This window comes from Microtus pennsylvanicus, chromosome 7, assembly GCF_037038515.1.
Source record: "Microtus pennsylvanicus isolate mMicPen1 chromosome 7, mMicPen1.hap1, whole genome shotgun sequence".
NCBI lineage: Eukaryota > Metazoa > Chordata > Mammalia > Rodentia > Cricetidae > Microtus > Microtus pennsylvanicus.
In genome coordinates, this window is record NC_134585.1 from 44,922,840 (window position 1) to 44,947,595 (window position 24,756).

General features: G+C 38.0%; 1 protein-coding gene across 47 annotated transcripts in view; it reads left to right on the forward strand.

Moving 5' to 3' along the window:
• Rims1 (regulating synaptic membrane exocytosis 1) overlaps nucleotides 1-24,756 on the forward strand; it is a 468,726-nt gene that overhangs the window by 441,135 nt on the left and 2,835 nt on the right. For all 47 annotated transcript variants that reach the window (XM_075980581.1, XM_075980583.1, XM_075980600.1 and 44 more), the window contains 4 exons: nucleotides 19,777-19,915; nucleotides 21,209-21,321; nucleotides 23,049-23,150; nucleotides 23,970-24,109. In XM_075980581.1, the coding sequence (XP_075836696.1) occupies nucleotides 19,777-19,915; nucleotides 21,209-21,321; nucleotides 23,049-23,150; nucleotides 23,970-24,109 (494 nt within the window). The remainder of the gene's footprint in view (nucleotides 1-19,776; nucleotides 19,916-21,208; nucleotides 21,322-23,048; nucleotides 23,151-23,969; nucleotides 24,110-24,756) is intronic.

Consider the following 24,756-nt stretch of genomic DNA (forward strand, 5'->3'; position numbering starts at 1 on the left):
AGGCAGTTTCATATCTGTGTATGCGAAACCAGTGCTCTTCCCTAACAGCTAATCTGCATGGTAACATCAATATTTACCAGCAGCTCCCTTCATTGCTCTTACAACTACTTTAAAATCAGACTCTAATGGGAGATGCTTTGCCTATTTAGGGTTTTATAACGTATTAAAAAGGAGTCTTCTCCAAGCAGCTTCTATTTGTTTATACTTCTGATACTCTGACTAATACTTGCATGGAATTAATTCACAATTTTTAGCTCAACATTTAACATCTACCTTCAGAAGTAGGGATTATGCGTGGAATGAAAGCATAAATACACTTAGGATGGCTGTAATACGTTTGGGATTTATTCGTTCCCTCCCCTAATTCCCAGTGTAGTTCCAGGCATCTGTCTTGAAAGGAATCCTAACATCTGTTTAGTTTTACACCATCTTTGCCCTTAGCCAACCCGGTGAAATGCCTCTTGCTTATTATCTGAGCTTGCGTATAAGTAGCAAGCAATTCTTTTTTCCACCTTAGTGAATAGGTTCCTCTTTTTTCTCCGTCACATTATAAACTTGGAGTAAGAGCAATAGTATAGAATCAGTGCTGTCTGCATTTTTTTTTAATCCTAAGTGAAAGGTAGTTGCCATGTTTCACTCCTCTGAGGAAATTACAAAAACAATGCTCTTTGCTATGAAAACTGGAATCTAGTCAGTTAGCTGTCTTATTTGGGGTTTCTTCTGCTGTGACAAAACACCATGATCCAAAGCAGCTTAGGGAGGAAAGGGATTATCTGGCGTGTGCTTCCCCATCACTGTTCATCACTGAAGGAAGACAGGTTAGGTACTCAAACAGGACAGGAACAGAAGCAGCAGCTGATGCAGAGGCTAATGGAAGAGCATGCTTATTGGCTTCCTCAGGATGCTATCTTCTAGAACCCAGGACCACCAGCCCAGGGGTGGCACCACCAACAATGAGCTGAGCCTTCCCCCATAAGTCACTAATTAAAAAAATGCCCAATGGATTTGCCTACAGCCTGGTCTTAAGGAAATGCTTTCTCAATTAACATTTTCTCCTATCCAATGACTATAGCTTGTGTCAAGTTGACCTAAAACTAAACAGCACAATTAACACCTTGTCAGCTTGACACACAAACACATCACTTTAAATCCGCAGCCATTCCTTCTTACTCATCTCATTAATATTTTTTAAGGGATTTATTGGTTTCTTCTAATTTTTTTGTCTTTTCCTCCATTTCTGTAAAGGATTTCTTTTTCATTCCCTTTTTAAAGGTCTCTATCATCTTCATAAAGTTATTTGTAAGGTTGTTTCCTTCTGCTTCATCTGTGTTGGGATGTTCAGGTTTTGCTATTGTAGAACCACTAGTTTCTGGTGCTTTCGTATTGCTCTTTATGTTGAATGTATCTGTTGTCTACCTATCTATTCCTTCAGCGGTGCAGGTAGAGCTCGGGCCTCCAGGGGTCACTCTTCCTCTAGGTGCAGGTGCAGGCAGGCCTGTGGCTCCAGGGGTTTCTTTTCTTCCAGGAGGAGGTGGGGCCTATGGTGCCCATCTCTCTGATGCAGAGGGGGATGATTGAGGGGAGGATGCTGTTGCCTGTTACTGGGACTATGGTAGGTAGGAGGGGGCACAGTTCCACTGAAAAATATGTCAAATAGCCAATAGAGAAAAGTCTTTCATTGACAAGATAGAACCTCTGCATTAGATGTGAATTTAGCAGAGAAAGCATTCTTAATGAGCAGACAAAAGGAGAATTAACTAAAAGCAAAGGGGCAGAAGATCAAATATCTAAGAAAGAAACGACAATAGAATATAGTTCTACCTATCTTTCTCTTTGCCATGTTTCCTCACTGGCTGAGATTTCTAATTGTTGCTCGTGGTTCCCCTCCTTTCCTCCTAATTTGACAATGTTGCTGCCAGATTACCAGACAGATTTTTTTTTACTGAAAAATAGGATAGTGGTTTTGTCTTTTAAAAATGATTTCTTTATTTTTGTTTATTGTAAATTTTTATTAATATTTTAATAAAAAATACATCACTTCCCCCTTTTTCATTCCTCCCTTTAGTCTAGCTCTTCTCAACCTGTGAGTTGTGACCCCCTTGGGGGAATAACAACATCTTTCACAGGGATCACCTAAGACCATCAGAAAACACAAGTATTGACATTAAGATTGATAACAGTAGCAAAATCACAGTTATGAAGTAGCAATGACATAATTTTATAATTGAGGGTCTCCACAGCATGAAGAACCGTATTAAAGGCAGCACAACAATAGGAAGGTTGAGGACCACTGCTCTAAACCTTCCGATGTACCATCCTTCCACGAACGCTCATGTCTTCCACACTCCTCAAATGGATGTCTTCTTTTGGTCTGAATATTATTGTTGCTATGTATGCATAAATATATAAACAGCCTCCTGAGATTGTTAAGTGTGGCCTGGGTGTATATGATTTCAAGGATGACCAGTTTGCATTGTGTAAGTAATTAAGAGGCTTATCCTACTCTAGAGAGACTAATTCTCCCTCTCTCAGTAGTCAGCAGTTGTGTGCAGTTCTTTGTCTAGGGGTGGACCCCATGAGACTCCCCACTTCAGCATTAGCATATCTGTTGATATTGTCATTGGTTAGGCAATGATATTATTGAGGTTCATTGACATAGCTTCCCTGTCTTCTAGGAGACAATATCTCACGCTTCCCGATCTTCTATTTTTTTTAAATTATCTCTTTTACTTTTGGTATTATAATATAATTAAATTATTTCTTCCTTCCCTTTCCTCCCTCCAAACACACCCATATACCTCTCTTGGCTTTTTTTTTTTTAAATTCAAGACCCCTTTTTTCACTAATTGTTGTTACATGCATATGACATATGCATATATATTCCCAAATATAACCTCTTAAGTCTGTATGTTACATGTATGCATGTTTTCAGGGCTGACCACTTGATAATTGGATACCCAGTTGGTATGTGTTTCCTTAGGGAGGACTGTTTCTTGGGCTTTCATCATTCTTTAGTTGCCTGTAGTTCTTTGTGTAGGGTTGAGGTCTCAAGGTTTTCCCTTCCACTCTAGCAGGTCTACTGCTGATGTCCTTTTTCAGCTCATGTTAATGCAATTGTGTTGAGGAGACTTTACCGGTGTAGCTTCAGACATTAAAAAACACAATCTTACAGAAAACTCCATGGCTCTCTGGCCCTTACATTTTTTTCGTACCCTCTTCTTGCAATATTCCCTGAGTCTAGTGATGTGGTGGGTGGTGCTAGGTTCTTTTCTAATCCCGTATCCTCACCAGCTCCAAGTAGTTGGTTAGGTTTCTGGTACCAGACGTGATTCCCTCCTGCTGAATGAACTTTAAGTCCAATTAGACAGCTGTTGGTTTCCACCAACGTGAGTATCACTATTGCATCTTTGGGAATTTCTTCCTATGCTGTTCATTATTATAGTTCATAGGTGTCGCAGCTGTGTCTGGCAATGATTTCCTCCCTCCCTTATTAGCTTACATAGTCCTTTCTGTGGTATGAACTATAACAAAATATACTTTCTATTATAGTACTGTGAAAGCTAGACATCAGGAAGGAGGTTGTCAGGATAGACTCTGCTCAAATGTTCTGAGTCCTATGTCCTGAGTATGCCTCATCTTCCTCAACAGGAATGAACCTTCCATGTCTGAGAGGCAACCAAAGCCAATAGCAATAGCCTGTATCATGTTTGGAGTCATTTACCCTACCCTGAACAACAACAAGCATAGATGTTTCTCGTGCCTGTTACTGGGACTTCTGTTAGATAGTCTGTATCACTTGTGGGGAACATTGAAAACCCAACTGACATAACCTTGTTTAATATGTGTGTGTGTGTAATACACACACACACACACATATATAGGTGTGTGTGTATATATACATGTATATATGTGTGTATATCATATATATATAATTGTATTGTAGATGACTTTAGATAATATAAGATGATTCAATTCCTTGATGATTCATCAAACATGCTTAGTTTCTTTGTCCCATTCTTTTTCATCATGCATATTAAGAGAGAGATACATGTGACTGCAGTGCCCATGAAGACCATAAGAGGATGTTGGAGCCTGTATTGCCATGTACAAAATCACCACAGACATCTTTACACACACACGAGTTAGGAACAGATCTTGCATCCTCTGCTAGAACAGTATATGCTCTTACCCTCAGCACCATCTCCAGCCCCTAAAGCAGTAGTTTTTACTATGAACATGGACAGTGCAGTTGAATGATCAATAAGATGACTCTAGATGGCGTTTGAAAACAGAACAAATAAAAGAAGAGGAGCTTTTATTTGTAGGACCGCACTACTTAACCAGAAAGCTCGCCCTGTTTTGCCAGTCCTCTACCATCCTCATCTGTCTAGCAATTTTTTGTTTGAATTTTGCTCCCTAGAAACCGGACAAACATCTCCATAAGAAGTTCTTAGCCCCAGCAGAAATGCTAACATGGCCCTTTGTCCACTAAAGACAATTTGGTCCTACTGAAACAGAAATTTTTACCTGGTTTCCTCCCAACGTGGTCATCAGGTCTCCTTATCCAAATCCATTAGGCTTATAGTAACAGTGTATGTACCTGTTTGTGTGCATGCATGCATGTGTGTAGCTGAGTGTGCATGAATGAAGCAAAGCTGTGAGGCAGAGACAGGAGCAGAGAAAAAATGTAGAGCCCAACAAAAATCAATTAAAAAGAATGAATTGAGTAAGGTCTTCCTTAGGATACCAGAACCTTGGAGGAGTCTAGGATCAAGCACAGAGGAGGGAGACATAAATTTACCTACTGGAGGTATGCACGTTCTGAACCTCTGGATGGCTTTCAAGGGGCAGTCAGAGGCGTGGAGCAGGATACCAACAATACGCAGACCAATGGGCCCATTAGAAGCAGCCTGTCCAGGGCTCAGTAAAACAGCAAATAGTATAACTTAAAATCACTGGGTTTGAGTTTTAGTTCTGCCATACACCTTGTGACTGTGACAAAATCATCTAAAATTACATCCTCAGTTTCTTTATCAGTAAGCAGAAGTAATTTTTGCAAATAGCAATGTTCTGTATAAACATACCAATTTTGGGATGGGCAATGTACCCAGGGTGTAGTCTAGAATGGCTTGAGCTCACGGTTTGTATGCACATATAAGAATAAGGAAGTAATTGAAATAGTTATTTAAAAACAAGCATCAAAAATGTCCAAGCTCAGAATTATAAGTCCCCTGGCTCTGGAAGGCAGCAGAAAATGACTATATTGGAGCTCCGGGCTGGTAGTCATTGCTTCCCACATCAATACTGCAAGGCACTGAGAAGGGATATCAAGAATAGAGCTTCCTACTATAGTTCTGTTTCCCTGGTGTTTAACTTTTGCAAACTTAGCCACAATCTTTTATCAGAATTATTTCACATATTCCCAAGATAGTTATTTTTCAGTGTGTGTGTGTGTGTGTGTGTGTGTGTGTGTGTGTGTGTGTGTGTGCAGGCATGTGTGTGCAGGCACGCACAGGTCTGTGTCTGTGTTTAACCTACAAACAGTAGATAGTGATTTCAAATGCAGGAAGAAGCACCTTTTGTTTTCAGATTGATTTAGATGAAGGCCACTTATTTTCATTTGAACAAATGTAAACTGATATTTGCAGAAGAATTTCTTTGATCGGCTTGCCTAGAATCAGCTTACCCTCACAGAACTTTTATTTGTTTTGCAGTTTCTAAGGGCCATTTCAAGAGCTTAATTGCTGCTAACTTTCCTGCTTTCTAGTTTCTTAGGAGGACAGCAGAGCCTAGAGTGGCTTCACCTGTCGGCAGTGTTTTCCGGCGGCCAGGCTGCTTTTCATTGTGGAGACACTATCTAGTACCGTAGTGAGCTAGTGCCACTTTTTACTTAAGAACTGAAGATTCGAGCTGCTGAAGTCCTTGACTATTAAACTTATCCTAATAAAGTATGAGGAGATGGAGGGTGACAGTGTCTGAAGACCATGCAGTATGCCTAGGGAGAAGAGAAGAACACGGACCTCTGTTTTCATTGAGTGTGGCTGGCCTGCATTTGACATGATCAGCTGCTGTTTTCCCTGTAGTGGTAAGGCTTGCTGAGATCAGAGGCTTGCCACCACTTTGTCTTGGGTTCTTTAAGTGAAATATCTACATGTGGACACTTTTTTTTTTGAAGTTTTAGGACTGTTTCGGATCTATCCTAAATTAGTTTAACCCACTTGTCCATTAACATTTCAAGGCTTTTCAGCTCAGTATCAATCTTCAAAGTGTCTTATTAATACTGCAGGAATCTTAAAAATGCATAAAGACAAATAGTTTAATATGCGTGTAGATTTTATTCTGTTCTAGTAACAAGGTGTCACACTTGATTCTAGCTTGTATGATAGTCTCTTCCTTCTAAGAACAGCTTCACCGTCTTAACTAAGTTGATTGGTTCCCACTTGTTTAAGTGCAGCTAAACCAGACTACATTTCTATGTGGTTTACAGAGCACGTCTCTAACCCATCCAACTGTTAGAACTCTCTTTGCACACAGCAAAGTTAGATGTGTCTTCAGAGATGTCAGTAAAATCTGGAAAGCAGAGAGACAGAAATTAATGGACTTTCCAGGGATGTCAAATTAGCCACAGCAATGTGTTTGCCACTTAACCGTTTATATCCTTGTATTGTTGGTATTTTCAGTATGCTAATGCTCATATGTCTACTTAGAAATATCCATCGATGTCCACAGAATCAATCAGCACAGTTCTTGGCTCGGTGAAGTTAATTCGCTAGCATGCAGGAACTCTAGTTCTGGAAAGAGGGAACTATCAATCCACCATGGTTTCCTTTAACATTTTACAATAAAAAAAAAGAAAGGAAGAAAGAAAGAAAACATTTTCAGCATTGCATATTTCAATTTATTACATAGGTCTCAAAAAATGAAGTAGAATTATGTAAACATGTATGTAAACACATGATATTTTCTAATATTGAAAACTGGTGTTATTAACTTTAACCTTATTAGCTGTTTAATCTTTAATTCTGTATGCTAACAGTATTTACCACTAAATATTTTCATTTTATTTCCTGAGTTTTCTTCCAGTCTTGGGATAGGCAACTGCATATTTTGCTTTTTAAGGAATAGTCAGGGAAGAAGTAGTTTCCAGTAGTTTCTTATTTCTCCTAGGAAACCAAATACAGTACAAAACAAAATTTTATTTATATCATCCCTGGTCATAGTCTGTCAATTTTCCTAATTGACACACTTTTCAGATTGACCATCTTCATGGTCAGAAAGAGATAACTTTTTACAGATGCTCCCTCCTTGTAATGTCACCTTGAGCTGGGGGGTCTAATCTCAGTATCATTTTGAAATTAAGTATCGAGAATATTTTACTGTAAGAGGGTTCATTATCTAGAATCACTCTAATTTGACTGTGTGTGTGTGTGATATGTGCAGGTATTTGTGTGCTTTTGTGTATGTGGTACGTGTACAGGTATTTGTGTATGTGGTACATGTACAGGTATTTGTGTGTGTTTGTGTGTGTGGTACATGTGCAGTTATTTGTGTGTGTTCATGTGTGCTAGTGTACTTGAGGCCACAGGGCAGTAAGACTGCCATACCACAAGAATCACCTCATTTATTTATTTTTTTCTGAAGCAAGGTTTCTCACTGAAGCATAGATCTGATTTTGCATTCAGGCTCAACTCATTGGCTTGGAAGCTTCAGGGGACTTCTGGTCTCTGTTTCCCCAGGCCTAGGGCTACAAGCCGTGGCCTCCAACACCAGGCTCTTAGGTGGGTCCTGGGAATCAACCTCAAGTCTTCATGCTTGAACAATGGTCATTTCCATGCCTCTACGCCAGGCTCTTTAGGTGGGCACTAGGAATCAACCTCAAGTCTTCATATTTACACAACAGTCATTCCCATGCCTGAGTCACTCCTCCATCACATCTTGGGACATTGTTGCTTCCTGAATCTTCTGACAGATACTCATTATTTTACATGTCCTGTAAACTCTCTAGTCTAACTCTTGCTTAAGGTATACTTGCTCCCTTTCCCTTCTTCCAAACTCTAAATTATCTTCCTGATCACTCAGAAAATAGCTTAACATTAATCCTCATTCCTCAAGAATAAAATTGTCAAATGAGTGTTAGAAACTCTGTTGCAACTCTGGTTGCAACCACATAGTCTTGATAATTTTAAATTCATATGATCCCCCAATTGTGATATTGCAAATCATAGTGAATGATGTCCAGATGATAATGTTTTCAGAGTGATGAGCCACTTTTCACAGTTGTGTTTGCTTCTGCCTTCATCTCCTACATGGTCTGCAGGTGAATGATTTCATAGCTGGAAAGGGTATAATTTATGTCTAATAGGGTTGGCATGCATCAGTTTCGGTAAAAGCACGGTAGGCAGCCTGGCTATGAGAGGAATGGGATTTCTCTAGGACTTTCCTGTTTACTGGACATTTGTTAATGATAAGGTTACGATTTCTGCTGACTTGAAAGCATTATGCCGGTCACTGAAGTCCCTGATTTCCTTATTAATAAATAGTAATTGAATTGTGTTAAATATGTCTTTCTGAGTACCTGTACTTCTTACCTGTTGATCAAATGTTTTTAATGCATCTGAATTTACTTTCTCTGAAAACTTTAGAGTTTAAAAATTACAATAATATCTAATTCTATAGTTTTAAAAGAATTGGCCCTACTTCCTCAGTTTACTTACAATCTTTACTTAAATCCAGTCTTGCTAAAATGCACCAATCTTCCATTAAAAGTATTTAGGGAAATAACTAGGTGAAAATTATAAAAGAGTCTTCACATTGTGGGTCTGTACATCTTTTCTTATTCAGGGAAGTGTTAGTTGTGTCAGACCAAACCTCTCTCTGCTCTACTTCATAGCCTGCATCCCCCCACTCCCAATGACGAATGGTCCATCCAAATCTGTTTTTTGTAGCTCTGATGGCAGTGGCCTGAAGGTCATTCCATGAGAGGCAGGAGTGAAGATTGGGCCTTCAGAGATACACATGGCCTGTAGAGCTGGTGACATTTATACATCCCCTCATTTCTGCATAGCTTCCAAAGTGTTCTGAACTGGAGGAAAAGCTCTGAAGGACCCTAGAATTTATGATCCATGGGATTTTCCCGTTACTGTTTTTTCTAATCTTCAGAAAGTATTAGAATGTTTGGCCTTATACAATCCCCCAAACAACACCTAACAAATTTGTTCTAGTGTTACCATCTTCTAGTATATCAAACAATGGATTTGTGTTACTATGAAGCATGGTGGAACGAGGCAGTTCTACTCAAAAGAGCTTCTGAGCTTACCCATGACCTTAAGCAATAAATGAAAGCCCACACACTATCAAATGCCAAAACGCATTTGGTTCTCTCCCTAACAAACATCTGTGTTCACACCGTCTTCTCATAAGATCCATTATCTATCCTCTTCCAGATCCTATGATTGCATCATCCCATTAAAGGATATGTTTTCCAGCTTTCTCTATGTGTACTTGAACTTCATAGTAATGCACGCTGGTGGTATGACTTACCCTTGGAAGGGTAGACTACAGGAGGATACTTAGATTAGGCATGGTCATGAATACAGAACCACTTCAATCAGAAATTTCTCAGTTCCTTGAGATCTAGAGGATAATTCTTGAGAAGGACAGAGAATCTGCATAGATGCCTTTTCACCTTTGCTCTTGCTTCATGGGGAAGGAATAGCTGCCTGCTATGTAAAGATGGGGACACAGCGGGTCCTAGAAATATGGAATAACAGGACACCAGACAGAAGTTAAATGTATCATTGAGACAGTATTTTATAGTATGTGTGTCTGTGTGTGTGTGTGTGTGTGTTATGAGACAGGATTTCATTGTTTAGTCTGAAATAGAGTCAAACTTGTGATCCTTCTGCCTACAGCTTCCTGAGTGTTGTTCACTGCAAGCATACCCCATAAAATACAGCTTCAAAGATGACTAGAATATAATACTTTCTTATTATCTATTGATTAAACCGTTGTGATTTGATCTCTGGGAAGTTTGGTTTACACGTATATACGTACCTATACTACTGTATCCATCCAGTTTATTAGAAAATCATAGCCAACACCGATATGAAAGATGAGCTACTGAAAACATTGTAGGAAAGTCACACATTGCTTTTCACAAGAATTTTGTCTCTCAAAGATTGTCCAACACACGTTATTCTGTCATCATAGCATTAAACAATATCAAGTGGATACTCAATCTTCTTCCAGTCATTATCTTCTACAAAGACAACTGAACATTCAGTCAGTCTCCCTTCATTGGACTTGGAAAATAAGTCCTCATAGATTCTGCTAATGATTAAAGATACTTTGAACCTCCATTCCCCCACCCCACAAAACAAAGCCATGTACCTACCCGTAGGAATCCAATCATGTGATCTCTTGACTTTGCTTGATGGAGGACAGTAACTTTTAAGGTGCAATAAACTCTTCGTTGCCCAAGTTAATTTTGGTCATGGACATAGAAATCGAAACTAAGGCACTCGTCACTATTCGGAATAGACAAATGAGCTAATAGCTTCCCCTTCTGTGGGTTAGAAAAGGGAGACATAGGGGCCTGGAGAGATGGCTCAGTGGTTAAGAGCACTGTCTGCTCTTCCAAAGGTCCTGAGTTCAATTCCCAGCAACCATATGGTGGCTCACAACCATCTACAATGAGGTCTAGTGCCCTCTTCTGGCCTTCATGCATACACACATACAGAATATTGTATACATAATAAATAAATAAATACATAAATATTAAAAAAAAGAAAAAAGAAAAACAAAACAAAAAATACAAAAAACAAAAGAGAAAAAGAAAAGGGAGACATAAAGAGGATAACTGGTGACTTGAGACATAATGAGTAAGAAAGGAGCTGATTCCAAAGTTCCCCATTTCCCACTCTTCTACTACTTAGAATGTCAGACTGTGTTGAAATTGGATAGACATAAAATTCCCCTGCATAGTAATTCATTGAGAATATTTGCTCTTAAAATACGAAGCAGACAATAAAACACTCACATCTTTCTGTATTTCAGTCTGGAATACTCTTTTACTTTATCGCCGTGATAGTGGGTAGAAGAGAGATAACATGCACTTCTATTCCCAAGAAATTGAGCAGCCCCTGAGTAGTCTGCTTAGCCTGAAGGAGAATAACGAAGGCACTGAACTAAATGGGATAGTTTTATATAATCTTTACTAAATGGGACAGTTTTATATAATCTTTACAGCAAGTTCTTTTTTTTTCCACCTCAAGAGTTAATGCACAATTTGGGCATGCTCACATTACCAACACTTGCCAGCCATTTTAATCACAGCAAGCTGAAAAACAAGTCTATCCTGGCACTGAATGCTCAATCTCATCCTCAGACTGCATGGTTTAAGTCGAATTTAAATCATCACCTTTGTAAATAAACTGAACGCTTTAGAATGTGAAAATAATAATCCATTCTTGAGGTCGTTTGTTGTTACAAAGGAATACAGTGAGTGACTTAAGCCCCAGAGTCTCAGTAAGAGCAGATGATGGCAGCGTTGTTCTTGTTGTTGTTGTTGTTGTTGTTTTCTGGAGGCCTAAAATTAGTGGCCCTCTCCTGCTTCCTTCTGGTGTGACCCATCTGCAAAAGTGCTAAAGTATCTCCCCTTCCCTCTCCTCTGTTCTCCTTCCCTCTCCTCTCTTCTCCTCTTCTCTCATCTTTTCTTACCTTACCTTCCCTCCCCTCCTCTCCTCTTCCCTCACTTCTCCTCCTTTCCCTGTCCTTACTTCATCCTCTCACCTCTGATCTAACCTTGTCATTATGCTATATTGAATTATGTCTATCCTAAAGTACATGTTTTGATTTTTCAAATACGGCACATTGGAAAGTACTCAAGTTTTACATTGTGCGGGAGTCACAATTCACACCATGACATTGGACTGTCAAATGTCCAGTTCTACTCACGAGAGCTTCTGAGCATACCCATGACCTTAAGCAATAAATGAAAGCCCACACCCTATCAAATGCCATAACTCATTTGGTTTTGTCCCTAACAAATATCTGTGTTCACACTGTCTTCTCATAAGATCCATTATCTATCCTCTTCCATATCCTATGATTGGCATCATCACATTAAGGGATATGAAATCAGTCAGTTTACACAAGGGTGTTCAGCATTTGACTCTTCAATCAGACTGGGCTATGGCCAAACCAGTGTGTGGTACAGGTGTACAGGTGTGTGTGTGTGTGTGTGTGTGTGTGTGTGTGTGTGTTACACTCTTAAATATTGTTGGGCAGGGCCTTCTAGTTTAATATGCAGGTTGATTATCATCCCTTGAAGGCTATCTTGAACTTGGTTGTTTACAATTTGCCAACTAGGCAAGGGGAAGGACAATGAGGGCACTTCGCTGGAAAGACAAGTGTGATAGACTGATGATGTAACAGACAGGCATGTGTTCCAAGATGTAACAGACAAGGCATGTGTTTAGGAGAGAAGAGAGATCAGGTGCAAGCAAGCTGAAGCATGCAACCATTGGTGTTTCGCAGAGGGGAGTGCCAGTCTCAAATTGCATCTGCATAGAATTAAAGTACCAGAGAGAGAGCAAAGAGGAACATTTACCTCTCAGGGTTATGAAAGTAGAAGAAAAAGGTTAAGTACATAATCACAAAATATTTGAACTATTCTTTGGAGGAAAGTATTGCCTAGGGGGCTTATTCCCTCTATCTTCCAAGACTATATCAAATAATTTCATTTGACTCTACTACTGCCCTGATTTTGTTATAGATTTCTTTGGAAAATGAGTAGTTAAAAAAGCAATAGTAGACTTCTCAGTTTGTTGAAATAATTTGGAGAATAATTAGGCAAATGGGAATACCGAAAAAGTTAGAGAAAGTCAATTTTCCAAAATAAGCCTCAGAACTATGAAATTTTTACAAGTAATGCTTATTCGCCTGAAAATAGAATGTAGCTTTAAATAAACCTTGGCACAACTCAAAAAGAATAGTTTTGTTATTTGTTTAAAAACTAAAGAATATTGTGACACTTTAGGGCAGTCCAGCTAATAGAAGTCTTTACTTGACCTGTAGGGCAAGGCAAGCATCTTCCATCACAGCTGGGGAATATTCTGTTCCTAGGGCTCCAGTTCACCTTGTCTTCCCCCATCTATCCGTTTCTCTGTCCCTATCCTCTCCCCCTCCCCTCCTTCTCTAGAGTCTCTTTTCTTTCATCTTCTACTTCTCCCCTTTCTGTACTTCCTCTCCCCCTTTCTCTTCTCTTTTATTCCTCTCTCATCTTCACTCTTGTTTTCTTTTTTCTCCTGTCTTTTTTCCTGAATTACTTTATGGCGATTTTACATTTAGTACTTAAAATTACCATATAAATTCCCAGGCAGTGGCTCGATTGATAAGTAAGCTTGCATCCCAAACCCCAGGCCTTGATTTGATCCCTATCTCAGTGTAAAAGGGAGGAATGGTGGTGCATGCCTGAGCCCTCCTCTAGGGAATGAGGAATGGATATAGGATCTGGGAGCCTTGCTGGCCAACCAGTCTAGTCAAAAGGGAGAGAGCCAGATTCAATGAACAACTCTCAAAATCTAAGACAGAGAACAATACACGAAGATACCTAATAAAATCTGGCCTCCCTGCGCAGGCTCACACACTTGCACACACACACAAACATACAATTGTATAGACTAATGTTAGTCCCTTTATAAAAAATTAACATTTAGTTAGCATAAATTAATGGTTTGCATAACTACACATTACTCTATTCATGTTTGTGAATTCATCACACAATACCATGTGTCATCTCTTCTCCTTCTACTGACCTCCTCATCCCCACCCCGCCATAGTGTCCTTTTACTTTTATATCTTATAGATTTGTTTGTGGCATGAATATACTTGCTTTTTATTTAATAAGTTTTAAAATTAAGTTCACCTATGAAATAAAATATGTGCTGAATGTCTTTCTAGGGATCTGGCTTATTTTCTTCCCTTCTGTTATATATGAGAAAAGTGAGGCAGAAAAGAGCCTGTGAAAGTCTGCAGATATAGTCCAGTGGTGAGGAATATTGTCTGTTCTTCCGAAGGACTTGGGTCTGATTCCCAGAGCCCATATGGCAACTCACAACTGTATGCGCCTCCATTTCCATGGGATATGATATCTCGGGATATCCCAAGGATTTTATGGCCTCCACAGACACTGGGCACACAGGTGGTACGCATAAATCATGCGTGGAAACTCTCACACATACACACTTGTTTTAGAAGGTATCTCACATAGTCCAGGCCTGGCCTTGAACTTATTAGATAGCCAAGGATAAACTTGTGATTATTCTTCCTCCACCTCCAGAGTGTCAGGATTAAAGCACATACTATCATGCCTGAATGACTCTTTTTTTTGTTTTGTTTTTTGGTTGTTTTTTTTTTTTTTTTTTTTTTTTTTTTGGTTTTTCGAGACAGGGTTTCTCTGTGGTTTTGGAGCCTGTCCTGGAACTAGCTCTTGTAGATTAGGCTGGTCTCGAACTCACAGAGATCTGCCTGCCTGTGCCTCCCGAGTGCTGGGATTAAAGACGTGCGCCACCACCGCCCGGCTTTTTTTTTTTTTGAAATTGTAATTTAATCACAATATTTCTTCCTTCTGTTTCCTCCCTCCAAACCCTTCCATATACATTCCCTACAGGTCCTTTCTGCGTGATTACACTTAGAAACTTAGACTTGCACTTCCTCTATGTGTTGTGTCTTGTCCTTCTTTCTGTCTGTATTTCTTATGGCTCTCACTCATACATAAGCGTTGGTATGCTCTACCCTGTCCTGTTACTGTTGTATCGGCACACCAGAGCAATGCTTGGCATAGTATAGCTTGTTTATATTTAAAGAGTACGTGATGAATTAGTGAGTCAATAAGTGTTTGTAAAACATACGTATTCAAATATGCAAAAGGAGTTCACATGCCAATATGACATATTTTGTAAAGCCCTTTGAGAGACTGTTTGCTTTACAACAGCATGATGTTACTTGAAGTATTACATATTTCACTAATTCCTCATGAGTTAATGGTTTATATGAAAATGCACTGTTTTCTAACCTTTACAATTGTAAAATACTTAGAGCAGGATTTTCAAATAAAATCATGCCATAATTGCATAAGGTGACTGCATGTCTTTACCAGGTGAATAATTCCTCATTAGATGTTAATAGTGACAAAATATAATGTATGGATGTTATCAATACAGATGATTGAATGCATTTATGCCTATGCAGATTGAGACTTTAGCAGGTTCACAGAGGAATATGGACATACATATATGAATTAATACAGAAAACTATCTACAGCAAAACCATTTATTGTTTACAAAGCAGGAAAGGCCAGACTTCATGCTTTCCTAAACTGTGGTGTGACAGAATGTTCACAATCCTGAGATTCCGAGACCTGGGTTTCTAGCCATACATTTACTGCTAACTCCAGTGATTTAAACAAGTTGCTGTGACTTCTAGAACATGTGCCCTGTTAGGACCAGGTTCTCTCTCTTGATTCATGGCTGTATGCCAACATCGAAAAGAGACTGGACCCAGAATAAATGCTGCACAGTGTTCTTGCCTGGATTACCTTTCTGTCTATTTACAACCTCTTTACACATAAGACAATAATCCCTCCAGCTCTTACATTCTAAATTAACATTAAGCCCTGATAGCCCTTATGAATTTGAACAAGGCAGAATCAAAGCTGAAACTGCTTATTTAGCTTCTAGTCAGGCCTTTCTCAGGCTCAGTCCAATGGCATCTTTTTGTTGATATTTGTTAATCTAAATAAGTCAACCAGTGGGTGTCAGTTATTGGCTGGCTTCCCGCCTAAGAATTACACAAGACTTGAAAATTATAAAAGCATTATTCGAGTTTACAGGATTGGGTGAATATAAAAATTTAATAACTTACCTCTTAAATGTAATATTTTTCTTTTTCCAAAGTTTATAGTATATAAATGTATTTATACAATATTTATTTCATATTTATACAATATGAAAATTATTGAGTTTAAAACAGCCCTAAAAGTTTCTAGAGTTATGCCCTGCTTTTAGAAAAATGGATATGTCAGTTTAAAATTGGAAACAAATTAGAGCTGGAATGTGGCTCATCAGTAGGAATTCACTCTAATCTTCTAGGAGACCTGAGTTGCTCTCCCGACTCTTATATCGTCACAACTGCCTGTAAATCCAGTTCCAGGGATTCTAACTCTTTCCTCTGACCTCTGTGGGCACTGCACATACATGACACATACACTCAGACACACGCATGCATAAAAATTTGTAAGTGAGAGTACAAAAAATAAAGGTTATTCATTTTTAAAGTTTTTTTTTTCTTTCCATCTGCCAAACAAATGTGTAACAGGTGTTAAATATTTAAACCTATGTTTAAGTAGTTTAACCTGTGTTTAGTAGACTTTTAAAAAAAAAAATCAGGTTTGGGCTCTCAACAACGCGGTTACCTGGATAATCAGATACACATGGAGTCCTGAGATCTGTGGCAGCAGATCTCTGGGCCAGAGTCAACATCATCACGAAAAGAGGACTTCAGGGACCTGAGAGCTACTGTACAAACCATCTCTGCAGACTGCTCACCGGCGTGCTCAGCCTCCCCGTCGCTGTTTCCACGACCCACCGTACAGCATGGAACTTCCCTTCTCCTTCGTGACTTTGCAAATGAAGTCACTGCTGCTCCACCCCACTGCTATCTGTATCCTTACTCTGTCCAGTGTTTAATTCACAGCACCTACTACCTCCGATAATATATCTTGGTTGTTTTCTTCTCTTGTGTACGCAAAGTACAATGTAATCTTGATGGTAGCAGAACATTTATAGTTTTAATATGTGTCTCACATCTCGGATTGAGCATGACCATAGAAAAGTTTTTGTAAGCAATTACTGATTGAAGGATGAAAGAATGAAAAATTACAGTAACCTGAGACTCCCAATATAATCCTCTTAACAGTTTTTCCTCCAGCTCCCAATAGAACCTTACCATTTACAGTCTCCACTAGGGCTCTATTTCAGTATGAATTGGTACTCCACCCTGGCCATATTACCTCACAAGCCCTTGGTAAACAATCATCATAACTTCACTTCTCTTGACACTTTGATAATACAGACCAAACATCATTCATATAAGGTGTTTTGTTTTTACACATTTTGTGGTTTTTACAAATACATAATTAGATCTTAAGGGTGGAACTAAGTATAAACATGAAATTTATTCATGTTTCATGTACATTCTACTCATACTCTGGAAACTTTAATATAATACTTTAAATAATTTTTAAGAAATTCATATATGCATACAGTATATATTAATTATATTTACCTCATATTCCTCCCCATATCCAAATTCATATTTTCTCTATTTTTTTTATAGCCCACTGATTTCTTCTTTGGGCTATTCATATGCTCGTGGTGTGGGCTATCTTCTGGAGTTTGATTGACATACCAGGGACCAATTCTTGAAGAAAACTGACTTTACCTACCCCTGAAGCCCTTTTAGTCCACCTCTATTTTGATTATGCCCTATCACATAGGAATTTTTTACTTGTAACATCATATCAGCACCCATAAAGCTTGGGAGTTTTGAGGTGGTTATACATTTTGGACTAGAATATTCATTCAACTTGTATGCCCATGGCTTTCTCCTATCTCTGAAGTGGAATCTAACCAATTCATAGGCATAAATGAGAGATGTTCTAACAACACCCTAATTTTTTAAATAACCACACCTAAGAAGTAGGCATGGTATATAAACAAATGAATGCCAACAGTATTTACAATGGCCATGAATGAAGTTCCTGTCCTCAGTTAGTAGACATGTTCTATAAAAATAAGTCACGTGGGAATAAACAAGAGACTCAAAAGGGGAAATAAGAAAAGAACTCCTAAGTCTCAGGTGGGAAAATTGGGACATGGCTGTGAGTATTGGTAGCACTGTAAATGCCACGTCCTTTCTTGAAGGGCAATTCAGAAATTACAATGGAGATCACTAGCATTTCAATTCCTTGTGGTTTATACGGTAAAAACTTCTCTATCATAATGGGAATGCCTATAAGTGAAGACATAGTTTAGTTTGAAATCTGCATTGCTATCTAACACAACCATGCTAACATTTTAATGTGTTATATTGGCTGTAATGAGAAAATGGCCTGCTAGAATGTGTAATAGCCCATTGTTGAGTTTAAAAGTATCCTTCTTGACAAGAGGGATGGCAGTGAGCAACACTCACGTATCATCTGCACTCCCAGATATTGATTTAACTGCAGAATGACAGCAAGTAGACGGAAGTTTTATGACGGATACAGCATGAGAGAAGAAGAATCCTGAAGTAGGACAAGGAGATAAAGACCATCTTCAATGTTTGCTATTTCTGTAATACTTAACACTTTGTAATATACATACATTCTCTTTAGCAAAAATAGCAATAAGAAGGTGAGCAGTAAAAAAATGTAATAAATGCACCAAAAGCATCTATAAGAATATGTAGTATACTATATAAGTGTTATATAAGTTTATTTTATATTTTATAATACAAAATGCTAGAGACACAGTGACCAAAATGAGAGTGTAAATGTTACCATTTATGTGATGTATTTAAGAGTATACATAAATACTCATATTTGTGAAAGATAATGGCAAATGAGTATTTTCGTATATACGCATATCTTATATATGAAAAGTACTTATATGTTTCTAATGAGTCTTAAATTATACAACACGAAATGGTAAAGCAGAAATGTAAATGGACTTTGTCTATGGAAAAAAAAGCTTTGTAGTTTGTCTTACCTTTAGGCATTGATTGTATGTATAAAAAGTAAACATTTTAGATGTTCATTGTCAAGCTATGAGTAAAATACTGGGTATTGCATTGCACAGGGATCAGAGACATTGCTCTGAATTTAGTTTATGAACAACTGAAATGAGCCTGGTGTGGTGGCACATGTGTAAAATATCAACATGTGGTGGCTGAAGGAGGAATGTTGGGAGCTCAAAGCTGGTCAGTGCCACCTCGGGACTACAAAACCAACATGAGCTATACAATAGAACGCTACCTTAGAAAAAATGAAATGGAAATAAGCTAGTATACAGTTCAAATGATAACAACTCCCCCTCGATGCCAGGCAGGTCATAGGGCTGAATCAGAAAGCTGGAGAGAGTCATGATTCTTTAGAATGAAGATAGTTTACACCTGTTCTACCTGATTAGGTAACCCATATTCCATCCCAGTTAGATAGCCTAAATTAAGGTAATGTAAAAATGAAACCGAATAATTACTATTTCTTTATATGAAGGTTCTTGGTACACGGATGCTCCAATGCTATCAAGTTTTTCATTTTGGGAAATCTCATGTTTGTAGGATATGGCCTTTCTTTAGCTCGACTTCCACACAGTTGTACTGTTTCAGTCTAGGAGTAACCTATGAAATTGCTCGGTATTATTTTCCATGTAGCAATCCAGTGCCAGATCTATTCTTTTCAATGAAGTTGCCATAGCAGTACTACAGTAGTTCACTTCCGTTCCCAGGGTCAGAGATGCTAGCGGGACACGCCTGGAGCTGTGGGCTGTTGTACCTACTGCTAACCTCCCAAGGAAAGAACTCTTCGGAGAGAGATTTATTCTCTTAGGTCACGGCTGTTCTTGTTAAACTTTTAATGCTAATGAAAAGTAACTATCACTTTCACAGAGTCAGTTGATATTCAGGGAAAAGCTGGCTAAGTAAAACTTGGTGCTTGTTTCCATTCTTTCCGACCAGAGTCGGGCCACAAGAAGTTAAAAAGTACCATCCAGCGGAGTACGGAAACGGGAATGGCAGCCGAAATGCGGAAGATGGTGAGACAGCCGAGCCGAGAGTCCACGGATGGCAGCATCAACAGCTACAGCTCCGAGGGGAAGTGAGTGGCATCTTGCTGCGTGGCACCTAGGGATATGGATTGCTTAGGATTTCCTGCTGTGTCACTTATTCTCATAACCGGAAGTTTCGCCATCTGTTTCTAGCCTGACATTCTATAAACACCAGCGGACACATTATCAAACGTATCAAAGGAAGAAAGTGCTGTCCTGCACTGAACAGACAGTATGGAACTGCCACATTTAACGACTTTTTTCATATAGGAAACATACGGCCTAGCTCTGCCACCAGAAGCAGAATGAATATTTAGATAGGAGAAAGTGATTTCTGAATCCCCAATTTCTCTCCAAGCTTTTCTGAGCTCTATGATGCTGTGAACCTGACGTGTTTTTACCTAGAAGAATTTACAGTTTCCTGTTTTTAAAATGACAATAATTCATTTTATCTCAGTATAAAAGAAAAAGGACTCTACCTCATTTTTCCCAATCAAAGCTTTTTAACTCTAAAATTGGGTATCTCTCAAAGTGTATAAGAACATTTTTTTTTTATTTGTGAGAACGTTTACTAAGTTGTGTGGTTACTTAACAAAATCAGCATTTGCACATGCTTAAGAACTTTGGGGTTAGAACTATGTGCTTTAGTCACTAACGTTTCGTGAGATTGCAAGAGATGAACCACTTACAAGTTTTTCATAATTATCCAGTCACCAGCATTTAACCCCCTAAAAAAAAAACTCAAATTTGATAAATTACAGTCTGTAAGGTAGCTTTGTAGGGAATACATGTGCCTTATGACCTGAGTTTGAAGGTGTAAAGGAAGAGCTGGTTTCGGAAGGTTGTCCTCTGACCTCTATACACAGCCACGGCAATGGCATGTCCATGCCTACATTCACACACACACACACACACACACACACACACACACACACACACTAGTAATGATAAGTACAAATTTTCAAAATTGAAGGCATTAAATGTTTTGATTGTAAAGAAGAATATTTACTTTCCAATAATATTTATTAAATATACAAGCAGCTGTTTAAAGATTTTGCATTCACGTCTTCTAATGCTCATGAATAAACATGTGAAGCTAATGATATTAAATTATAAATATCTAGAATAGTTGACATACTAAAAATTGTTAGAGAGTGCCCCTGAATGGAGCCGCAGGCCTTAAGGTGAAATTCGAAAGCTCCCTTCAATAGCTCTTGAGGCTCATCTGCTTGACTCATAGGTATCATGAGTAAATAACCGGGGTATATCTGCTGATCAGAACTGTTTACAAAGTGCCAAGAGGAGAAGTCTAAATTATGTTTATTCTCTTTCGTTTGCTGTAGCTTAATATTCCCTGGAGTTCGAGTAGGACCCGATAGTCAGTTCAGTGATTTCCTTGATGGACTGGGGCCAGCTCAGCTTGTTGGCCGCCAAACCCTCGCCACGCCTGCCATGGGTAAGGATTATTCTTCTGAAGTTTTATAGTTGACAAGGTCATTTAGAATTGTATAGTAGTATTACAAATGAAAGTTTACTATTCTCAAACGTAAGGCATACATGACATTGAAGGAATGCAATGCAGTTGTGTGTTAGGATTCACAAAACACAAGCTTAAAAAGTAAGGAACAAAATCAACAACCAGTGGTTGAAAGAAGTATGTTCTGGTGACCACCCTCTTCCTGGTTCAGATGAGATGGTTTGTCTCTACTTTAAAAATATAGGCAAGTTGGATGTAAAATGGGAGGATATTTAGAATTTAGAAATGGGGAATTAGAATTACTTAAACCATTCACTAAACTGATCAGAGATTGCACACAGTTTATGGAAAAAAGTAAATAATTTCTAAAAAAATGATAATCATGATAACATATTTTTGTGAAAACAATATTGTAAATACAATCACCAGGTATCAAGCACAGATAACCAGACAAAAATAGAAAAGGAAACATTGCTTTTACATACAAAAGCAGTAGAACATAGATGTCAACTCAAACCGAATCCGTATATGAAAGTTAAAGAGGTAGACTGAAAAAATTAGAGAGGGATGTCAGGGGTTAGAGCACTCACTGCCCTCCCAGAGGACCCTACTTCTCAGAACCCATATTCTGTGGCTGTAACTGCAGTTCTAAGGGATCCAACACATTCTTATGGGTTCACAGGTCACAAGGCATACATAACTATAACCCCACACAGGTGTGCACACATACACAAAGTAAAAATAAATCCTTCAAAGATTATATGGCTCAAGGAGTAAAGAATAAATTTGAGAAATCTTATTATAATGAAATTATTTTTAAAAAACTGAGTTTTCTAGAACTAAGAAATGTAAGTAAGTTAAGAATTGAAAGATTGCATTATTTTAGAAAAGCCAGGAAGAAAAATGATTAACTGCAGGATAAGCCATAAGAGGGTATCCAGAATTAATTGGAGAAACAGGAGAATGAAAAGTATAACTAGAAAGATATGGAGAGGGAAAAAATAATTCTAAAGTTTATATAATCATTGTTCCAGAATGAGGGAAGAGAGCATATGATAGAAGCCATATTTTAAAATTCAGTGATTAAAAACAATTCCCAAACCAGAAGTCTGATTTTAATTGATAATAGATTCTTCTCTCATGCAATACATCCCAAAGTAGTTTCCCCTCCTAACTCATACTTCCAAAAAGTCTCTACAAACTCAAACAACACAAATATGTTAATATTAAAAGTAATAATAATAAACCAACTTCTTATCACAAATGCATGGTTGATTTAATACCTGAAAAAAGAATGTAATTAACCTCATTAATCAAGAAGAAAATACCCATATTAACATATAGAAGCACATTTGATAAAATCCCATATTAATTCACAGTTTTATAAAACTTACAATAATTTTGGAATAAAGAAAAGCGTACTTAATTTGATAGCTTTACAAAATATGCATCATATTAGTCCCCAACATTTAGATGCCATACAGTGCTGGTAGAAGTTTGATACCAGTACACCATTGGCTGGGATAATATATAATATATACATTATATATTATTATATTATATTATAATAATATAATATAATATGGTGGTGTTCATATTAACCATCCCAGAAATCACACTTCAGCATCTACCAACGTTCCTCCATTTTTTTTCCTTGTTTCATGATTTGAACAGAACCTGCGATTTTCTTGTGTCTTCACTTTCAGGTGATATCCAAATCGGAATGGAGGATAAAAAGGGCCAATTGGAGGTTGAAGTTATCAGAGCCCGGAGCCTTACACAAAAGCCTGGCTCCAAGTCTACCCCTGGTAAGGAAAAGTAGCACTGATGTGACTGGGCTCTTCTCAGGTGTGTTTATTTTAATGTGCATGTTGATTTGCATACACCTCTGTACACCCATGCAGTGCTCAGAGGAGCCAGAAGAGAACGCTGGACCTCCTGGAACAGGAGTTACAGGTTGTTGTGAGCTGCTCTGTGAGTTCTAGGAACTGATCCTGGATCCAACTGCAGGAGGAGTATAGATTGTTAACTATTGAGCCATCTCTCCAGTCCCTGGGCAAAGCTTAAATATGGAAAATCTTGAAAATTTTGTTGCATTTTGCTTTATAATTGATCTTAGCTAAAGGGTGAGAAAATAATGCATTTGAAGCTTGATTTTGCTTTAAGCAATCATTTTCCTTAAAAAGCAATTTTCTGTGATATTTGATTTTATAAAAAAGGATCTGGGTTTTGTTTTCACAATTACTTTGTTGAAAAGTACTAGGAAAATGCTGTTATTTTCCAAAAGAAAAAATTGTAATTATAGCCATTCTTTGTGCTACATAGTTTTTCTGCATACCTAAAACCACAAAAGAAAACACAAAACATTAAGATTTAAGATGTTTACCTGCACTGTAATGCCAGCCCTGACTTAAGTAAATGAGTCAAGACCACTGAATGGACATTTCTTTGAAATGAGGAAAGACACAGTAGTGGTGATGTATGTATGGATTGTAAGGAGTAGAGTTTTTAGACCTATGAAAATGTCTATATAATAAAAGTCTCCAAGTCTCCAATGAGGCATCAATTCATAAAAGCAGAGCTAGTTCGAGCAATACATTCTTACATGTCTACTCACCTTTGTTTAGCACCCTATGTGAAAGTCTATCTTTTGGAAAATGGAGCCTGTATTGCCAAAAAGAAGACAAGAATTGCACGGAAAACTCTTGACCCTTTGTATCAGCAGTCCCTTGTATTTGATGAAAGTCCACAGGGTAAAGTTCTTCAGGTCAGTAACACATTTCTTGGCTGGTTATGGTGATATCTATTGGTCTAGCTAAAGATATGGGTAGCACTGAGGAGAATCAATTCAATAAAGCCTAATTTACCAATGTCATTAGGTAGACATATATAAACTGGTCAATTTATAATGCAGTATCTATAGTGTTATCAATATGTGATATATGTAGTGGAAAGAAACAAAATTAATGTTTTCTCTCTCTTTGTCACTTTTTTTCTTCTTGATACATAGCCATCCTGAAGATAGATGATACAGAGTTGGATAGTAGGTAATATTGATGGTAGATAGGCTGATGATAGATGGGTTGATAGGCTGATGATAGATGGAAAGATGATGAGATGATAGGTTATAGATAGATGATAGGTAGATATAGAGATAGACATGGATGGATGAATAGATAGATAGATAGATAGATAGATAGATAGATAGATAGATAGATAGATAGATAGATAGATAGATAGATAGATTGATTAGATAGATGGATGGATGGTAGGTAAACTTAGATATAGATGACAAGTAGGTAGATAGATACATAGAAAGATACCATGGCAAAAATGATAATAATAATTGATTTAACATTACTCAATATCAGATATAAGCCATAAAATGGAAGATTGTAGAAGAAAAAGAATAGA